Below are 21,754 nucleotides of genomic sequence, written 5' to 3'. Positions count from 1 at the left end.
CTATTATATAATTGTGTATAAATTTGCAAAATATATATTACATTTTAAAGTATAGTACCTATAATATGCATGCGCTGTACTTAATTAGGTAGATATTCGACAGTTTGGATATATAATACAATATGCATATAACCGAATTGGTCACACACACCTAACTCACAGCTATTTGATGACCAAAGACGATCCTCCACTATGCGACGCGTGCAATGTACTTTTAACGGTCAACCACGTCATCACAGAATGTCAAAAATACAACATGTATCGAAATCAATACCACATATCAGAACAAATTTGTCAAGCACTAGGACCAAACCCACAAGACGTTAAAAACTTAATTTTATTCTTAAAAAAAACAGAATTGTACAATTTAATTTAATGTAACCATGTAAATGCTAAAATACTAACAATGTAATCTAAAATTCATGTACTAATGGCCTAGTTGTCGATGTATATTTCAGATCAATAAAAAAAAAAAAAAAAAAAACAATATGCATATTATATATGTGCACGACGTATTGACGTAGACACGCGTAGATATATATTACTATGTATCATGTATGTAAGTTAATCAGGTATATTGACATATCGTATTTATACATTATATATATAGTACAAAACAGTATACCACGAATATATTGCAATGTTTATTGTCTACTTAGACATGTAGTCGATTAGGGCTTCTCTATTTTTAGGTGGTGCTTGAGACAAGGTATAAGTAAATTAAACTGTTCTATAATATTATATCGTGTATATCAATATATGGAACCCTCGGGCTTCTTTCTGTTCATTTTAATATTTAGTATATTATTGTATAAGTGTATTAAATTCCAAGAGGTATAATCTATATAGTTGTGGCATATAGAGTTTAGTAGGGTCTGAGCCTGGGGTCGGTAACATGACTTTTTTTTTATTTACACCGAATAATAATTTGGTTACCTAAATAGGTACAGCTGCCAATTAATATTTTTGACTAAATCTCGTATAATGGCTATACAATTTTAAGTTTAAAGTTATTTCTATTGTATACTTATATATAAATTTAAACTCAAAGTTGTAACTAAATCTGTAAAATATTTAGTTTCAATATCATCTATAGGCTATATTTGGCCTTGATTCAATAATCAATATGATGGGAATATGCGTGAATTGCAATAGAAAATAGGGTACCTATTATTTACAACAATATAATATAATAATATACTCGCAAAAAAATGAAAATAAATCTACTCGCAGCAATTTTATTTGAGATTTACAGGAACTAGGAAGTACTAGTTAAGTAATTCCTATGGTGTTTTCAAAACTATAAATTAATACAATATAATGAAAATATACTATTATATTACTTATAATACTTGTATTTTGAAATGTAGAATCATAATACAGTTAAGACATAATAAGCGTCAAGTAGGTAAAATAGATTTCAAATAACCTATATGCCTATATGGATTGTGGGTTACCTTTGGCTATTTATAGTCATTAGTCATGTATACTAAATATTAAAATAATAAAACTAGTCACGGTACACATTTGCCTCCAGGTAGGTATAAATGTATAACCCTCGTCGAATCGTAGGTTTATAACTACAGACCATTTTCATCATTCACTATAGCGTACCACAGTAGATGCATTATTATAGTGGAGTTCGTTATAGAAATAGTAGGTTTCTCATGAAGAGTACCCATATCGTTTGTTCGAATTTCGACGAAGTGTTATTATTTTGTACAATCGTCCCTACACCTATCGTCTGCCGATATGTGTATATTATTATTACCCAGATGGCTATATAGATATATATCATTATATATACAATATATATAAAAGAGCGCATAACAATAATGAAAATAAAAATAACGACAATAATGATGATGTTCATATTATTATGACGATTGTAGGGGGAGACATGGGGTTATTCATAGATATTATGTTGGAGACTATATAGGTGGACGGGTAAATAATATAATATACGGTGAATGTTACTGTTACATATTATAGTATTATTATATTTTACCAGTGATCGTGGGTCTCGTCTAATAATTCTTTAAGAATATATATTCCGGCTGTGTGCATGCCTATATATATATATATATATGTAACAATTTATATTCTATGCGGTCATATATATAATATATATACTATATACATAACACAATATTATTATGTACAGTAAAATCGTGCCTACACACAATGACAACACGTCTTGTACACGCAGGACCTGTCCGAGGTCCTATAAACACAATACGCGCGTACTCGTCACGTTATTATTATATATTTTATACAACGCATAATACACACAGACCAGTGGCGTAATTCGGAATTTGTCCGGGGGGGGGGGATATACATTTTTTTACACACAAAATATTACATTTTCAAGTACATTGGTGCGTATATAATATTACGAAGGCTCTGGGGGGGGGATCTATCCCCCTCATCCCCTCCCTTAATTACGCCCCTGACACAGACATCACACTATATATAATATTATATGTACACAGGTTACACACGTAGCCACGTGGTTACACATATTATTATATATTTATAATTCATATATAATACAAATAAATTGTATACATATTATATACCTATATATATATAGTTTCGTCAAGACCCGGGCTGCGGTACGGGTAGTAGTTACTATGGCGGAACGGACACGGGACAATATACATAATAGCATCGTATACAGAGCGATTCTTTTGCGATACAGTAGTTTTCTCGGTAAGAGCGTGTGCGGCCCCGAATGCTAAAAAATAGCATCCGTATAACAATACATCAACACGATTCATATGCGCCTTCGTCGAAATCTTCGGCACCAGATATTATTATTTTCTGCTTCAGGACACGAAACAGAAAAAAATTCACGTTTTGTGTGAAGCATACAAGTAAAACGATTTCAACGACACATTGTACACATTTTTTACGATTGTAAACAATGTACTATTTTTTTTTTTTTTTAAACGAGTGTACCTGTTGTAATGATTTCAAATCGTGTAAAAAAATTTCAAAAACGCAATTTACCGGGAAAAAGTTCGGTCACCATCGGTCTGCATAAGGAATTACCTTGCAATACGACGAACCTAAATAATTTATTATTATTGTGTATATTATTATAAGCGCGGGTGTGGGCGTGTGCAATTCTCTAAAATATTATTAGCGTATACGGTACACCTATAATAACAAACAATATTATAACCGCACATAATAATATCATCATTATATAGGTGGAGGCGGCCGTCGTCGAGAAATCAACGTTGCGCCTCGCGCAGGCCCTGAGGTCTTCAACCTCCTTGAAACGCGCGGTGGGGAGGTTGTTGAACTATAGAAAGAAAACGAAGAGAGAGAGAGAGATATATATGGACAAAAACGGCACACAACAACTACTACTACACACAAGTCACAAATACACAATAATAATTATTGCGCGTACGTCTGGCGTGCCGCGGTGGGGAGCTGATAGCGGCCGATTTTGTGTTTTCGTTTCGTTGGCTCCCGAGTCCCGGTTCTGGTCGTCAGAGAGAACCGAACGGCTTCGAGATTCGCGCGCACCCGCCGCGCCCAGCTTACGGTTGTCAGTTGTCACGGTCGCCGTCGGCAGCAAGTCGTGTTGTGACTTGCGGCTTTTGATATTATGTCCGGACGGGAAACGACAGCAACGGACGTCCAGTCACAGGTAAAACCGTCAGCTGCTGCAGACCGGCGCGCGTACATCGGTAACATCGGTACCAGGTTACCTGGTATTCGGCGCTGAACTACGACTACTACAGTCGACGTGTAAGTGGCGCGCGCCGCACGATATTCTGTTATCGTCTCAGTCTTGTCAATGTTTTGTAATCGTGTTTGAACAGGCCTACGGAGTACCGACAGCAGTGGCAGAAGTCCGTTCACCGTAGTTGTAGCTGTGCGATTTGTTGACGGTCGCGTACACTATTCTTAAACTATTAGTTTCCCGAAGATGCCGACACATCAGTTCTAAGCTCATCGACATCAGGCCCGAGGACCCCGACGCGGAATACGAGGGTATGTACACCGAACGCCTGATATTTATTCATTTACCCGCCGGACGACTTCACCGTCGGTTATTGTTCGGACAACAGGGTTTTTGACGTATATTATTTTGCTTAGGAACGGGAAAGTACGACTGTCCGTTACCAACATGCTCAAGTTCATCCGCGGTAAAGGCCAACAGCCCTCAGTTGAGCGGCAGAAGATCCAAAAAGACTTGTTCGCTTTCAGAAGGGTAACTATGGCTCCTTGTACTATGTGCTATTTTATGTTTCATAGTCCGTTTACTGCTTAACAATAAGCAATGTGGCTTGTGTTAACTGGTTTTTATCTACTTTCAATGCCTAATTTCTACTGATAATTTATTATGGCAGATGTTGAACACAACATTCCTTTAAATATTGTTTTATTACCTATTAAATATTCTAAAATGTTAAAATTATTTTAAACAAATTATGTACATTTTGTGACGAGACATAAAATAATTTGCATCTAGCCATTATTAAACTAGGTATGTTGTTTTAAATTGACATTAACCAATAATAATTGATATTTCAGACTCTACAGTATGGGTTTCCAAATAAACCAACATCGCTTTCATGGGACCCATTATTACGTATTATGGCAATTGGAACTTCAACTGGATCAATTAAAGTGTATCCTTTTACTTAAATGTCTTAATTGATTCTGAGACCTTGTCATTCAGTTATATCTTAAAGCACTAAATTACATACACAATTTTTGCCATGCATGTTATGTATATTATATAATCAATGAATACATTTTACTTTTTCTATTATAATTTACATTTTTATTAAAAGCCGGTATCATACCTTTATACATCATATTAAAAACAAATCCTTTCAAAAATATTTTTCTTAACAAAATGTTCATAGGTTGGGTAAGACTGGTGTTGAATTCTATGGTCATTTACCATGCTCCGATCATGCAATTACAAAATTAATATTTGTACCAAATCAAGTAATTATATTTAGATTATAAAACAAAAATACATCTTATGCTAATGAATATGATAAAAACAATTTATTTAGGGTCGTTTGGTGTCATTGTCTGATGACAATAGTCTTCATTACTGGGAAATAAACGACATGGCCATTGATGAAGTTCAATCATACTTATTAGAGGGAAAGTGGGTGTTAAGATTGTTTTTAATTTGTAAATTGAGTCAATTGATAATTTAAATATTAACTGATTTGTAGGCTTAAACAAATATCGTCTATGTGCTTGGAATCTAGTTGTGAGAACTTATTACTTGGAACTGAAGGAGGAAATATATTTTTTATTGATTTGTCAACATTTGAATTGTCAGATAACATTATTTATCAAGATGTTGTGATGCAAAAGTATGTATAAAGTACTATTAGTATATTTAAAATATCATTTAACTTAATTTTAAATTGTGTTTAGGGTTTCAGATGAGTATAAAAAGAACCCTGGTGCAGTTGAAGTTATAGCAGAACAACCAGGAAATAAAAATAATATTTTAATTGCCTATAGTCGAGGACTAATAGTTTTATGGGATCGCTTAAACGCAGTTGCTGTAAAAGTAAGAGAATAAACTTAATCTAATTTTTTTTTATTGATCTTAAGCATTGGCAACTATGGCCATTGCTATTTAATTGCATTATTTCTATATTAAATCAATATGTATGTGTATCACAAAATACTAAATTATGATATTTATATTTTTTGTTCTAACATAATACAATATATATTATATTTTTCTTAAATGTTTGTTTCTTTTCTACTTTTTTTTAGACATTTGTAAGTAGTCAACAAGTAGAAAGTGTATGCTGGGAAGAAAACGGGGAAAGCTTTTATTCTTCTCATAATGATGGATCTGTAACACATTGGAAAATAAATGAAACATCTGACGAAAATGAAAACACTAAAACAATTTATGGCCCATTTCCGTGCAAACCAATCTCTAAAATAGTTTGCGAACAATCTTCTCAAGACCTCAAGTATATAAATTATTTAAAAAATATTTTAGTTTAATACATATTAATGATTTATTTTTTATAAGTGAACAATTACTAATTTTTTCTGGTGGTATGCCACGGGCATGCTATGGTGATCGCCATGCAGTTACGGTTCGATTGGGAACTACTAAACATGTAGCTTTTGAGCTTACTTCAAAAGTTATTGATTTTTTCACAACAACTGCTTCAGTTGATGAAAAAGGTATTATGAGTATGTTATAAAACAAATTTATTTATTTTTAATTATTTAATATTTGAATTTATTCTAGGCTGTAGCTTCCTTATAATTTTGGCAGAAGAAGAATTAGTCTGTATCGATTTATCTACAGAAGATTGGCCATTGGTTCAATTACCTTATCTTGTATCCATTCATGCAAGCGCTATAACATTTACGACTTTTGTTTCTGATTTAAACGAAGATCTTTGGAATAATATAATTGCTATTGGAAACTTACAAAATGAGAATAACTTTTCTTCAAATGTAAGTCTAAATTAATTTTTAAACAGTTTTAGTCAATAATTTAAATTAAATTTACTATTTTATAATAAATAGTTTTTATAGTTTGTATTTTATAATAATTTTTAAATAACATTTAAAATTAATATTGTTAGGAATGGCCAGTTGATGGTGGTGAAGCAAACATTGAAGAAGAGCAAAGTAGAGATCTTTTAATAACTGGCCATGAGGATGGTTCTGTCAAATTGTGGGTTGCAAATGCAACTCCATTACTTCCAATACATGTATTTAAATCATCATGGGTATTAGTTGGTGATGATGCTGATAACCATTCCAGTAATAGTGTAGCTCCAGAAGAAGATGAGGAAGAGTGGCCACCATTTAGGAAAGTTGGAAATTTTGATCCTTATTCTGATGATCCTCGATTAGCGATTAAAAAAGTTATCCTTTGTCCTCGAACTGGTACAATGATTGTTGCTGGTACAGCTGGTCATGTTATAATTTCCAAATTTAATGATCAGTCATCTTCTAATGAAATAAAGGTAAATATTATAATATTTTAATAAAATTAATAACTAATTTTGTTGTTTGTTATTCAGGCTGTACAAATGAATGTTGTTGGAGAAAGTTTTGTATGGAAAGGTCATGAACGTTTAAGTTTAAAACAGACTGGAGATGAAGCTAATAATAATAATGGAAAAAATATGACTTGTCTTACTTTTAAAGCTGGATTCCAACCTTCATCTGTTTTACAAGTATATCCTCCTGCATCAATTACAGCTGTAGCCTTACATTCAAATTGGTCTTTGGTAGCTGCTGGTACTGCTCATGGCTTAGTACTGTATGATTATTATCGACAAGCTCCTGTTTTGACAAAATGCACTTTGAATCCCAATGGTAATAATTATTATGTGTTGTATCAGTTCTAACTTTCCAAGTACATATTTATTTTATAAGTGTTGTAATATATTATAATTTTTTTTAATGTATTTAGATTTGTCCACTGCTGGAGATACTCCTATTTCTAGGAGAAAATCATTTAAGAAGTCATTAAGGGAGTCATTTAGAAGACTTAGAAAAGGAAGAAATTCTACTAGAATAGCAAATGATAAAAAAGGAGCTAGTATTACACCTGACAAAAAACGAGAAAAGTCCGTATTTTTAATATTTTGTTATGTGCTGCGTATTTATTATAACCATTACTGTTTTATTTTATGATTAAACAATTTTTAATTTAGTACTGGACCAATATCTCCAATGGAAGCACGACCTGTTGAACGGGCAATTGAAGCCAGGCCAGTTGATGATGCATTGGGAAGTATGGTTCGTTGTTTAAGTTTTACAAAGACATTTATTGTCACAGGTAATTTATATAAATAATAAATCCAATTTTTATTTTATTTTTTGAATTTTTAATGGACAAACATGATAAACATATATAATATAATTTAATAAAATAGCTTCACATATTACTCCTACAATGTGGGCTGGTACAAACAATGGTTCTGTTTACATTTTTACGATAAGTATACCACCAAACGATAAACGAAAAGAAAGAAGAGTCACTGCACAACTAGGAAAAGAGGTTCAGTTAAAACATCGTGCACCTGTTATTGGAATTACTGTGATTGATGCAGAAAATCGCTCAGTCACTGAAGTTCAAGAAAATAGCACTCCGGGTAAACCTTTAGATATATGTGGTCCTCACAAGGTCATTATTGCATCGGAAGAACAATTTAAGGTAATTTTTATATTTTTCAAACAAATAAAATAAAATATTGTTTAATTTGTTTGATCTATTGTTTTAGATATTTTCCTTGCCTAATTTAAAGCCTGTATGCAAACTTAAATTAACTGCAGCTGAAGGTGCTCGAGTTCGCCGAATGTCAATGGCATTTTTTAAGACTAGTGATTATGCAGAAAGCTGTCTTCTTTGTCTAACTAATTTAGGTGAAGTAATAGTACTTAGTGTACCAGACCTTCGAAGGCAAATACATGCTGCAGTTATTCGTCGAGAAGATATCAAGTATATTATTCATTAATTATATTGAAATGTGTGTATTCAAGTTATTTACATATTTGATTTATAGTGGTATTTCAAGTTTGGCATTTACGCGTTATGGGGAAGCTTTATATTTACATTCAAGTAGTGAACTGCAGAGAATTTCTGTATCTGCAACCAGTGTCACACAAGTTGATTGTTCTTTGAATTTACCTACTAGAGATCGACCATCAAATAGTCGATCTATTACCCCTATTAATGGTTACACAGATGACGAACAAGATGATTTTCCAAAAGTAAATGGTATGTATTAAAAAAATAAATACATTAGTTATAAATATATAAAATTATTTTTATATTTCAGGATTAACAAATGGTACTCAAGAAAATGGTGATAGTAATTCACAACTAAACAATAGTAATGATCTCTCAGTCGGTGATATTACCATAGACTCCATTAAAGACCATTTGGGAAGGTAAGAAAACAGAATATAATATATTATAAAATCTTAACATGTATATTAGTTGAAATGTATCAATTATTTATGATTTGTTTGTCCTTAGAGTAGAAATGTATTAATTATTTATGATTTCTTTGTCTTTATAGTTCAAATACCAATCTAAATGTAACATCAACATCAAATAATGTTGATGTTAATAATCATCAGAAAACAGTCACCAAACATGAATTGTCATCCACCACTACAACCACTGTGAAAACATCAAATTCTACTACAGTGATTACTAATGAAACTATCACGGTTGACAGTAAGTACATTTCTGTAATTGTATATTGTATGTTTAAATTATCTAGTATCGATAACCGTTAAATTAAAATATAACTTATATTTTGATATAGCTTTTAGTTTTTGTTGTGTATTTTTTATTTAAATCGTTATGTAGTTTAGTATTCGCACCTAAATAGTTTTTTTCATTTGTCAGATATATCCACAAGTTTAGTTGTAGAAGATGATCCATCAACACAGTCCAAATTTGAGGTTAGCCAGTCCTAAAAGTTGTATGGCTAATATTTACACTTCTAATTTTCACTATTCTATGTGATAAGCAGATTAGACAAACTTTTACTTAAATTGTCTGTGCATTTATGCGCACATCCAAATTGCTCTTTGCTAATTTCTGCTACATACTTAGTCCCGCTTACAAGTAGTATCAAAATACTGTTAACTGTTATCAACTTAATATATATATATTAGAGGTGAGTCGAACTGTTTGAAGTTCAAAAAATCAAACCAAACTATAGATATTTGGTTCAAGTTTGAAAGTCATACCAAGCTTTAAATAAAAATAACTAAACCAAACTAGAACGAAAAGTTTGAAATTCTATAATTAATTCGAACTTCAGAATAGTTTAAACTCTAAAGAAATGTACGCATTCTAACATGTCAAACGTTTCAAACCAAAACAATTCCGGTGTTTATTGTTAAATATTAAATAGTTAATTTTTATTTTGTTTATTGTCTATATAGTATATACTATACTAGTTTATTTTTATTTATTTTTAATGTGGAGAGTTCAATGTACCTTTTAATTGCATTATTGTTATTTTTAATTTTAATATTACAAAAGTAAATTTATACACATGATACTGTCGAAGAAATCTATTATTTATTAGTGATGCACAACAATAAGAATAAACTATCGAAAGTATTTTGATATTGATATCAATTTGTTGCAATTTGAAATTCATATTTTCTATTTTTATAAGTTTCGAAAGTGAATTAATGTAAAAGATCAACACTAACGTTAAGGCCCCTACAATAAACGGGTTTAGCTGTTATAGTTAGATTTTTACAATTAGTCTCATTTTGTCCGTTTATGTTGAGTTTCTGATATTTATCCTTAATAATATTTAGTGTTGAACGAAATGTTTGGTTCAAGTACAATTTAAAAGTTTGGTTCCAGCTCTACATCAGTTTGGTTAGGTTACATCACTCTGAATTGTTCAGTTTGACATTAGGTAGTTAGGTTTGAAACCATAGTTTGGAGTTCGGTACCTCTAATATATATATATATATTTCTTAAATGAAAAAATGTGGATAATTGGTGTGGGTGATCATTTAACAGTTCATTAATTTTATTTGACAAAAAATAAGGATTACGGTTGTTATTTGTTATTTAAAATGTATATATTTTAATGTTGATAAATGTATTAAAAATCTCATTAATTTGTTAACATAATTTGAAAGTTAATTATAATTCATATTATTACTAAACATAAAATAATATAATTATATTTACAGATATTTCATTATTTCTTTAATTATAATTGGTGCGAGGGAGACTAAAAATGTACAAACAAAAGTTATATGATATAATATTAAAATATAAAATATATTTTAATATAATTATAATATTTATGTATATAATTTATTAATAAATCATACTTATTGCAATGGGCAAATTGTAAAGTGTTTGTGAAATTATATTATTACGGTTCAATATTTTATTACTAAATTCATAGTGTTCCACTGTTCCATAAGGTTTTACTAATTTAAATCAGAGCATTTAAGATTCTCTTGTATTACCATATTAAATTAATTAATACCTTGGGATACCTTGAACATTGTAAAATAAAATATTGATGTATTAATATTTATTTATAAATTTCATATAAATTTACAATTCTGTCATGCAAATATGCTGAACAACTAATACAGTTATTTTATATTCATACAATTCATCAATGTAATTTCCTGTTATTTCAACCTAGTAGAGGCTTCTCTTTTCTTATTTTTGCTTACATAAAAATATTTAAATTACTATTATTTTTTTATGTATATATATTTTTTTTTTTAGATACATAGAGCTCCTTTAGCTCTTATGGAAGACCTAGAAGTAGAGACAGCTGCATAATGTGATAACTAATGATGTGTGTAATTGACACAACATTAACTCAAATGTTGATGTAATTCACGACATATATTTCAATAAGGTTAAAATTGAAGTCTTAATATTTATTATAGTTATTTACTACTAACAAAAAAAATTGATTAATATGACTCAAAATTAATGTTGTACCTGTCTTCAGGTAGTATTCTGACATGGCTATCACATATTTTATATTTTTTTACACTTACTAATTTATAATATATAAATGGCACTTTACCATCTATTCCTAACACAAATTTATTAATGGTGCCTTAGTTAAGCAATAAGCATAGTAAACTAAGCGCTATTTAATAAATAATAATAATACTATTTTGTGACAAACTTTTTTTAAGTTTTTAATTTTGATAAAAAATACTATCTATTTGTTGTATATTTAAATTTAAATCTATTTCGTCATAATATGCACTAAATTCAATATATTTTTTAACTCCATTAAACTGAAGTACATTTATGTGTTTATTATTATTGAAAATGGTTGTACATAAAATCATATTTGGTAAAATAATATTATACTTATTAAATTCATACTAAAAATGTACAACTATTTTCAAATTAAATTTCTTTATTTTTTATGTATTATTGTTAATTTAATATTTTTATAAACTAATGAAATACAAATTTTATATTTTATTCATATTTAACAATTGTGTCATGTAAAATATAAATTTACTTCAAAAACATTCCTTTTATATATAAAAGTTTAAAAATATGAATTATTGTTTAAATTATCCAATATTAGATTTATATTTTTGGTCCATCAATGTGCAGTGTTTCTAATTTAATTTGTGAATTTTTTTTCTTTATTATATGTTGTAAAAAAATGTTATATAAAGATAAGATCTCTTACAGTTGTGGAGTTTTCTGTTTCTATTTTTTTTTTTTTTTTTTTTAATGACAAATTTTGTTTGTATATATTTTAGTCAATTATTTATTATAATTTTTATACTTACTTACTAAACTAATATTTTAAACAAAATTGTATTTTACGTCATAGATCAGCTTGTATGTGTATTTAATTTTTTATATAATAGATTCCACATGCCAATTTTGGTTAAAATACCAGTTCTTATTATCTTTTATATATACATAATAATATAATAATTATATTTATTTTTATAATGTTTAAATTGCCTTTTATTTGTTAATTTATATATGTATCGATTACTTTGTAATTGTTTGGAACATCCACTTAATTGTTGTATATGTTTGGTAATCCTTTCCGGCCCTTAATAAAATAAATATAACTTATTAATTAAACATTTTTGTTAGAAATGTTAAAGGTGATGGTTCGTACTATAGGTTTAATATTTATAGTTTTTAAAACATAATATGTTTTGTATTTAAAAACAAATTTTATATAACCCATATACTTTGTAAACACCAATTTTATTGTAATACAATTTGTAACCTTTTTTAAAAAAAATAAAAAAAAAAAAAATCGATTTTTTTTCTGCTATATTGCTCACCCTGTTATTTCCATAGCAACCCTGAAGCCCCCTGTTCTGGGTCAATACCAGCTACTTGCTGCATTGGGGAGATGATAAAAAGACTACTGCACGGTTTAGCATACTAGCATAGATGCACAGTGCACTCTAGCAGTTTGGTAGACTGCATATTATGAAATAAAAAATTATATGAAACATTAATTTCATAAATTGTTTATTTTATTAATAGGACATAAAAATTATAATTTTTTTGGGAACCATGACTGTTAGAAACAGCCACTGGGTGGCACTTTTTTCTCAATTATTCGTTTTATCTGCAAGTGTGGTTTTGTTTATGATTCCAATTTATCTACTCTGGAGTCACATAACTTATGAACAAAATCATTTATCTAATTATAAGTAAGTACTGTTGTATAAGAAAATATGTTGTAATGACAGTGGTTTAAATTATTAACCAATTTTTTTACACGTTTTATATTGCAGGCCTCACGTGGTAGCTTTAATATTAGCTCGAGGTGGTAGTAAAGGAATACCGAGAAAAAATTTAGCTGTAATACAAAACACTACACTCCTCAGAAGATCTTTAGACACTATTAATGATTGTGGATGTATGATAAATATGATTATTAATTTTTTTGTTAAGGGGAACTAAAAGTTATTTTATTTGTTACCATTGTATAGTTTATTTTTCCAGAAAATATGAAGAAAATAAAAATACTTTAAATTAATTTTATTGATTGGAAATTATGCATAAACTGTACAGTCAAAATAATATTTTTGAATTTCATAATACTCTTCTAGACCAACTGTGAAGATTAATAATTGTGTTGTTATGTATGATAGTAATTAGGTTTGCCACCTTTGAAAGATGGCAGGACCAATATGAAAAAAAAAATCATCACTGTAGGCCATAGACTAGACTACATCTATACGCTAATATACCTTATACTTAAGAGATAATATGAGGTGAAAAGGCCTGGTAATGAAATTCAAGAAATGGTTTATTAGATACAGTACTAATCTTACAACGACCCAGAGAGTAATTCACTAGACCCGTAGTCCATAGTTTTATAATATGTAAAACCCGAGTATCCAGGTAAGATCCGGAAAGGTGGTATCCCCTGTAGTAATACCTATTTTTAACAAATGTATTGCCTACCAGTATCCACTTTAGAGTAAATTTACCTTCGAATTTTGATTAGAATGGTTTTTTTAATGCAACTAGATTTAAAATTTAAAAACATCCCACCTTAGTTTTACTCCTAAAAGCTAACTTATGTATCATAAATTTGTTGTTTTATTTAGTGTTTCACGATGTATGGGTCTCAACAGATGATAAAGAAATTGCTGCTGAAGCTGAATTGGCAGGTGCTAAAGTTTTTCACCGTAGTGCAGAAACTGCTTCGGATGAGGCAACATCACTTAGTGCTGTTAAAGAGTTTAGCATGTACCATCAAAAAGTGGATATTTTTGCTATCATTCAGTGTACCTCACCTTTTATGACTGCTGAGTATCTGACTAGAGCATATAAAATGGCAGTTAATCAAAAATTTGAATCTGTGTTTTCTGTAACGCGAACCCATAAACTGCGTTGGAAACTGAATTCTGGTATAGTATTGTTGTTGATTTGTCATAAATAATTTTATTGTTAATTTAATTAAAGTTAAAAAATTGGTTATAATCATTATATTAGATGGTCAACTGCAACCATCAAATTTTGATGTTACCAAAAGACCAAGAAGACAAGACTGGGATGGAGAATATGTGGAAAATGGCATGTTTTATTTTACATACAAGAACCTTATTGTAAATAATAAGCTCCAAGGAGGAAAGTAAGTATTTTAGATTTGGAATTTTACTTTGAAATAACTTATTTATTTTTGATAAATTAATTTTAGGTTGGGAGTAGTTGTGATACCAATAAATAGAAGTTTAGAAATTGACACACAATTTGATTTGCAAGCTGCTCGACTTTTAGCTCCATTACTAGATAAGCCTAAAAATTTAACCAATAGAACTAATGAAATGATCAAAAAGTCATAATTACATAACTATAAAATTATAGTTATGTAATTACTTATTATAAGTTTTAGTTAATATTATTAAAAACTAATAATATTTCTGTCTGTATAAATAAGATTAATATACGTATACCTAACCTGAGTATTCGTGTAATACACAGGTAATAGGTATTCATTAATTTGTGAATATTATTGTTAGATAAATTATAGAGTTTATATCAAACACAATTTTAATTTTAAATATACTTTTCATTATACTTGAGTTTTAAAAGAACTGTTAAAAATACCAGTTTTGTAAAACGGGATGAATAGGAAAATCAGTAGATTGAAAAAAAATCATTATAATTTTACCAAGTATTAGAGTTTAGCCCTTCAATGTTTATCCAGTAGCATAGAGGGCCGGATTGGCCCAGCGAGTTACCAAGTAAAACTCGGTGGGCCGTTACAATTTTGGGCCGTTCAAGTCATGAAGGGCTGCGCTGACTGAAAATATGTTCAGAGTTAAAAGTTGAAGAAATGGAGACTATAAAATGAAATAACTATGAACGGAATAAGAACGTACCCAAGGGCCACCACTTTGTAAGTGGGCTGGTAAAATACGGAAAACTCGGTATGGTGAATTTGTCCAATCTGGCCCTGGTAGCATAGGCAGGTAGCTACTAACTACAGTTACTGTGGGGTTAAATAGTATTACAAAATAACCTCAAAAGCTCACATACATTTTTTAGAATAACTTGACTACCCACTGATAAAATGCTACATTTGGGTAATAAGTACCTAATAACTTATAACCTAACCATTAACTAAAAAATAAATAATAGTCCACCTGGCTAAACAATTTGACACAGAAACAAAAAAAATTGTTAACATAATACATAAGCAGTTCCAGCACTATCGTTGTCAAAGTGTTGTAGTTGCCACAAAAAAAAAAAAAAAAGATAAAAATAATAATATAGTATATGAAATTATGTTTATTACTTTACTATAAATGAATATAAAAATAATAATAAATAAATTAAATATAATAACACATTATCATAAATATTAAATATTATGTACCTTTTGCATATTAATATTTGTACTATAATTCTTTGTGTGCGTCAATATAATATTGGAGGTCATCTGTAGAAAATAAAAATCATAAATCATAATAAATATCCAAATTCCAACTTCAGATTAAATCAGGAATCTGGTTTAATTAAAAAACTTATTTATTTGAAACTTTGTTTATACAATGAACATAGATCCAGAAATGTATTATAATAATTAGATTTTTACCCATAGGCAAATGATAATGTATCGTGTTAAATATTTTAAATTAAACTATATGAAATGAAATACTTATTATTATATAATTTAATGATTTGGTTGTACATTTCACCGTAATTGGTAAATACTAAATAATAATTTATGAATTATACTTAGGCAAGTAAAAAAAAATTTGGTGATCGTGTGACTTAAATGTAGCACGTTGCTCCATATTTTCCACTTGGAAGAAAATGTTTGAATCATAAATATGTATTAATTGTATATAGAACCTAGTGGGCATTAGGTTTATTATTTTCTATGGGGATAAACAGAGCGTTACGCAAAATCGGTTGGAATATTATAAAATCTGTACCCAGCTCAAAAACATTAAAAAGTATTCACACTAAAAGATTATCATTGTAGTATGTTATTAAGTTATCATTATCATTAATAACATGCACTACCTACTATGAAGTATAGACGCTTACCTTTAACATTAAATTGATTTTTTTGATTTTTTAGTTTCCAGTTTATAAATTTAGTCATTAAATATTTCATCTATTAAAACATTGTAAATTAAAATATAGTTTTAAATTTTAGTATCCAAGACAAATTACTACTATATTTTAAACAATAAACCTTCTGTCTAATATTTGAATGTTTTGTTTCAATTGTAGATATTGACAACACAGGGTGAACATATTTTGAAAGTCTTTCTTGTTCTTCTACTTGCTTATCTCTCCATATCTAAACATAGTATTAAAAATATTTTATTTATTCATATTAAAAATAGTTGTCTTTATTATTTTCATTTGATACATTATAATGCACTCACCGTTGTTTCTAAAATCAATTTTTCCAGTTTATCTATTTCTGTTTGTGTAATTGGACTATCCTCTAAAGTTTTGTTTTTTATTTTTTTCAAAAATGTATCGCTCTTTTTTAATGTGTTACTTAGGGCTTCTAATCTCGGTGGTATTTCTATGTGCTCAAAAGTTCTATCCCAAACAGGCTGTATTATTTGTTTTAAATTATTATATTTATACTCTAATTCTTCTGCTTCAGCATTGAGGCCATCATTTCCCAACCAGTTTGAAATCTTATAACAGTAAGTTTTACTTATTTATTACAATATATAATACAAATACATAGGTACACATTATATCAATATAATATTACATTATGATAAATGTATCTATAATCTATATAAAGGAATAAAGGATATATTAGCAGTATCATCTAGACATATTATATATTAAACATCGATCTAATTAATGATTGATTTTTAAAAAAAAAAAATTGGTAGGTTAGTGTACAAAAAATTTAAATATGTTACATTTATAATTCTGTGGAACTTAACAATCAACATAGTGAAGTAAGAAGTAGATATAAATTGAGTGGATAAATGATCACCCTAAAAAACACCCGGTATTACATAAATATTGTCTGTGTTTTGTTATAATATACTAAACTACAGATACCTACACTTAATTTCAAAGTATTTACAGTTAACCAAAGAGACGAGAGTAGGTACCTCAGACAATTTTTCCGAAATAGATCTTGTTTCTGAATCAGTAGCAGAATGAGTATACTCTGGTTGGCTTAATTTTTCCCGCACTTCGACAATAAGAGTAAGTAAACTATGTAACGCCTTTTCTTTATGTAATTGTGACAAATCTTTTAATCTAAGCTTCTTTAATCTAAATAATGTACACAATTAGAATATTAAAAATTGAAGTTTCTAAAAAATACCTTACTTTATAATTACATTTTGCAAATCATCATCATCTGTAGGAAGCACGAATAAATATTCATGATCAACTTCAATAGTTTGTCTAACAGCAGGAAGTTTAGAACCACTAGAATTTTCTAGGGTATTTTGGACAGATAATTTATCTTTATCGAATTTGTCACGAACTAAATTAAAAATAATTTAAATGGATACATAAAACTTGTTTTTTCATCAAACTATTATAATTTTAAATTTTAACCTTTAAATAAATTTGCTATGGAATTTAAAATGTTCAATAAAGTTGATTCTTCTACTTGATCATTAGTAACAGGCTTTCCAATTGAAAACTCAACATTTTCCAAAACTAATATACCACTAGCATCCATAATAAAATGTAAGTTTATTTTGTTGGGATCTGTACTTTCTTCGTCTTCATACTTAGAATATGCATTTTGTACTCCTTTTAATTTTATATGGTCAAGTGACAAAGAACCTAAAAATCTTATTTCATTTTCATCTAAATGATTAAGTGTTGCATAACCCACAGTAAAATCAAAATCTAATTTATGATTAATAAATGTTACTATTTTCCGTTGTGGGTAAGGCTTCATATAACTAAATAAAATACGCCTTACTTGTTTTATGGGTTCACTCTCATATTTTTTTTCTCTATTAAATTTCAACTATATAGAACATATTCATAAATAAATATAGAAATTCTTAGTGTAGAACATGATGTATCATATAAAATAAATAAATTAACCTCAATTGGGAACATTGTGGCGTCTTTAGTAATAAATGTGTTAACTTTAAATCCATTTCTAAGTTCTGCTGCTTTATATGCAGCTCCTAAAGCAGCAGCATCATCAGTATTCAAAGACCGACCAAGCAAATGACCACTTTTTAAATCTTTAACTAAAACATCTTGAATTCGAGGAACTCTAGTACCAGCACCAACTAACATTACCTAAAACATTATCTAATAATTAAACCATTGTAATTCGTTTTTGAAAACAAAATATAATTCAGTTTACTTGTTTAATATGATCAATAGTTAGTCCTGACGCTTCTAAGGCTTTTAGAGCTGGAAGTGTAACTTTATCGAATAAATCTTTGCACAACTGTTCTAGTTCTTCTCGGGTAACTTTAATATACATATCTTTTTGGTCAATTAAATCTTCTATCTGAAATTTCATATTAAATATTAATATTTATTTATATTATAAAGTTCATATTATAGTAATTTAAATTACGTTATGTTTAATTACTTGAGCAAAATGTTCAGTATTTGCACTTAATATAATCTTTAATCGTCCAGCTTCTTTAAATAATTTTGCCATGGATTGAAGATTTTTAGTTACATCGTTGGGTGTAAATTTTAGATCATTAAATTTAGTTGCTAAGTAATCTCTTAGCCGTAGTTGTATCTCCAAGCCACCCAAATTTCGCTCATATCTGATAAATTAAATATTTAAATATTAGAATAATTATTGTTAGTTAAAATTATTAAGATTTGAATGTACAAACCCTACTCCCAGAACAGTAAGTTTTGGCTGAAGTTCATGCGCTCTTCTATCCTTAGATTTTACTAATTGATAAGATACAACTGATACTTGAGTACCATATGCACCCATATCGTAAAACATCATAAACATTGGAGATATTTCATTAAAACTTTTTATATGGAATATACCATAATTCAAAGCAGCTAAAAAAATATATTTTTATACTTTTATTTTAAACTTAATTGTTTAAAACACTTTAGAAACATCATAGTAATATAGTATTGTTAAATTTAAATACAATTTAATAACTGAAGTTTATACTACTGAAACTATAGTAATTAAATGCTTAAATTAGGCAGTTTTGAAACCTATTAGTTGGGTATAGGTATTGGTATATTAGGCATTTCTTATACATTTGTGGAATTACCTGCAGTATAACTGTTAATAAGCTGTAGTACTTTGATTCCAACAATTTCTGCTGCTTTTAACATTGCTGATCGCTCAGCTTGACCAAAATAACCAGGGACAGAAATTACTGCTTCATTTATAACTTGCCCAGAATTATCTTGTGCAAATTCTCTTGCTTTTTCCAACATCATTGCCACTAATTCTTCAGGTGAAAATTGTTCACCACTAATATTGTAAATCAATTAATATATTAATAGGTATTAAGATATAACATTTATCAGTGTAGGTACTTATATCATTCAGACTTACGATTCGTTATGCTTGAAAAGCACTGTATTTCTTTTTGGATCAGGAATTATGTTATAATAAGGAAAACGCGTTTTATAGAGATCAACAATCGGATTGTCTATTCTCTTTCCTAGTAAGTCTAGAAAATAAACGTAACAGTTGGATGGGAATCGAACTCCCACAGTAAGTGCATCTTTCCCAAACGTACGTTCACCATTGCGAAAAGCTATAGCACTAGGAGTTTTCCTTTTAGATTCTTTGTTAAGAGCTATTTCTTCTGAAATGTCAGGCTTTACAAATTTAGAACATTTAAAAATAAATTGGTAAAAATACAAATATTTGTTTTATGATGTTTAGCTATACTCGTAATTTGTATTAATACTTACTGAAACTATTGCTACCTTCATCCATTCCGAACCAAGGTCTACACTCATTACAGTTAAACTGTGTACATTAACAATTTTTAAACATAACTCCAGTAATATGATTTGTGTTGTGATTGATGACCAAAACAAGATGTTCATTTTGACAAATTGATGTAAAATTAACTAACAATGATACTAATTGTTAGTAATAAAATTAATATCTTATACTTACCTATGTAAAGAACATGTCATTTTTTTTTTTAATTTTCCAACAAATGAATACAAATAGGGGAATTATTCTGTGTGAAGAAAAATAATTATTTTTTTTATGTTAAAAAAAATATGATTTTATATTGTTTAATACTTATAAGTTACAACTGTGTATTTGAAATTTAAACAAAAAATGTAAGCAAACACTTTTTTTTATTAAAAATTATTGGAGCTGCACATGCATACATAATCTAAACGCAAACAAATAGGTATTTGGTGAGTTCTGATTGGTTGATTGTAACTGTTAACTACTAGTATTGAAAATTTTTTCTAAAATGTGTGAATTATGTAAATGTATGTTTTAAAATGTTTAGGTATTGTGTATTTGTGTGTTATCTATTCAACAGTTCCCATATAGATAAAATTATTTATTATGTTCTAAGTGTTTTTAAGATTGCATCTTATAATTTTAATTAACTTATGAATACAACTGTTTATAAGTATATCCATGTTTTACTGTAGGTGGCAATCTAATAAATTAATATGTTGTTATTATATATTAATTTAAAATGTTGCTAATAATACAGTAAACACTAAACAGTAAAGTATATTGTCATAACTCATAATATTATAGAATAATATAGGTTTATAGTCTATAGGTGTAAAACATTAAAATGAAAGGAAGTGTAGTTTTTGCTGAATGTTTTCCTTTTTTGATTTATGACCTTATAGTTATGGAGACCGCATTATTGAATCATAAATAGAATGTACCATTTTGTCTTTTATCAAAAACAACAGATTTAAAAATTAATCTTTATCAAACCGTTGCTTTTTACTATTGTTACAATATGTAAGGGGTTTCTAACATATAACGTTTATACTATCATGTTTTATGCTAAACGTTTATAAAAATTACAATTCACCAAACTATTACATGTTGTTCACTTTTAAAATATTATAAATATTTAACATTATTTATTTTCATGTTTTTGAATTTTAGTTATGTACAAATAAATTTAAATAAAGCCAAAATAAACTTGATATTCTATCTGAATTAGGAAATATGTTTAAATTATTCTTGATGAGTCATTACTCATCAATATTCAATAATGACATATATTAGACTGTAATCTGTTGAACAGGTATAATGTAGCTAAGTATAAT

General features: G+C 28.5%; 3 protein-coding genes across 7 annotated transcripts; 2 read left to right on the top strand and 1 right to left on the bottom strand.

Moving 5' to 3' along the window:
- Positions 1-3,376: 3,376 nt before the first annotated feature.
- On the top strand, positions 3,377-12,824 carry LOC132939617 (lethal(2) giant larvae protein-like). Of its 3 annotated transcripts, none has more exons than XM_061006884.1 (22): positions 3,377-3,664; positions 3,840-4,011; positions 4,117-4,231; positions 4,555-4,652; positions 4,893-4,977; positions 5,049-5,146; positions 5,217-5,360; positions 5,425-5,563; positions 5,776-5,981; positions 6,044-6,201; positions 6,269-6,480; positions 6,612-6,998; positions 7,056-7,353; positions 7,451-7,607; positions 7,695-7,819; positions 7,917-8,197; positions 8,265-8,482; positions 8,547-8,761; positions 8,823-8,934; positions 9,066-9,226; positions 9,401-9,456; positions 11,276-12,824. In XM_061006884.1, the coding sequence occupies exons 3-22, from the start codon at positions 4,148-4,150 to the stop codon at positions 11,330-11,332; spliced, it is 3,291 nt and encodes a 1,096-aa protein (XP_060862867.1). In that variant the 5' UTR covers positions 3,377-3,664; positions 3,840-4,011; positions 4,117-4,147; the 3' UTR covers positions 11,333-12,824. The 3 variants fall into 3 exon arrangements, with proteins under 3 accessions (XP_060862867.1, XP_060862866.1, XP_060862868.1); XM_061006883.1 differs by having other exon boundaries at positions 3,377-3,765; XM_061006885.1 differs by lacking the exon at positions 9,401-9,456 and having other exon boundaries at positions 3,379-3,765.
- LOC132939618 (hypoxia up-regulated protein 1-like) lies at positions 12,472-21,638 on the bottom strand. 3 transcript variants are annotated; one of them, XM_061006887.1, is made up of 16 exons: positions 20,613-21,638; positions 20,402-20,488; positions 20,037-20,305; positions 19,747-19,952; positions 19,342-19,522; positions 19,083-19,269; positions 18,849-18,998; positions 18,578-18,781; positions 18,074-18,497; positions 17,840-17,999; positions 17,617-17,782; positions 16,918-17,181; positions 16,722-16,829; positions 16,571-16,640; positions 15,894-15,956; positions 12,472-12,593 (listed from the first exon to the last, which is right to left on the bottom strand). In XM_061006887.1, the coding sequence occupies exons 2-15, from the start codon at positions 20,447-20,449 to the stop codon at positions 15,916-15,918; spliced, it is 2,478 nt and encodes an 825-aa protein (XP_060862870.1). In that variant the 5' UTR covers positions 20,450-20,488; positions 20,613-21,638; the 3' UTR covers positions 12,472-12,593; positions 15,894-15,915. The 3 variants fall into 3 exon arrangements, with proteins under 3 accessions (XP_060862870.1, XP_060862871.1, XP_060862869.1); XM_061006888.1 differs by having other exon boundaries at positions 20,037-20,292; XM_061006886.1 differs by having other exon boundaries at positions 20,402-21,638.
- On the top strand, positions 12,910-15,091 carry LOC132939620 (N-acylneuraminate cytidylyltransferase-like). Its single transcript, XM_061006890.1, has 5 exons — positions 12,910-13,212; positions 13,297-13,421; positions 14,119-14,421; positions 14,507-14,645; positions 14,712-15,091. Exons 1-5 carry the CDS (start codon positions 13,073-13,075, stop codon positions 14,854-14,856), a joined length of 852 nt encoding a protein of 283 aa, XP_060862873.1. The 5' UTR covers positions 12,910-13,072; the 3' UTR covers positions 14,857-15,091.
- Positions 21,639-21,754: the final 116 nt, after the last annotated feature.

Source organism: Metopolophium dirhodum, chromosome 2 (genome assembly GCF_019925205.1).
Source record: "Metopolophium dirhodum isolate CAU chromosome 2, ASM1992520v1, whole genome shotgun sequence".
Lineage (NCBI taxonomy): Eukaryota > Metazoa > Arthropoda > Insecta > Hemiptera > Aphididae > Metopolophium > Metopolophium dirhodum.
The sequence above is the reverse complement of the archived record's forward strand: the minus strand, read 5'-3'. Positions and strand labels throughout refer to the sequence as shown.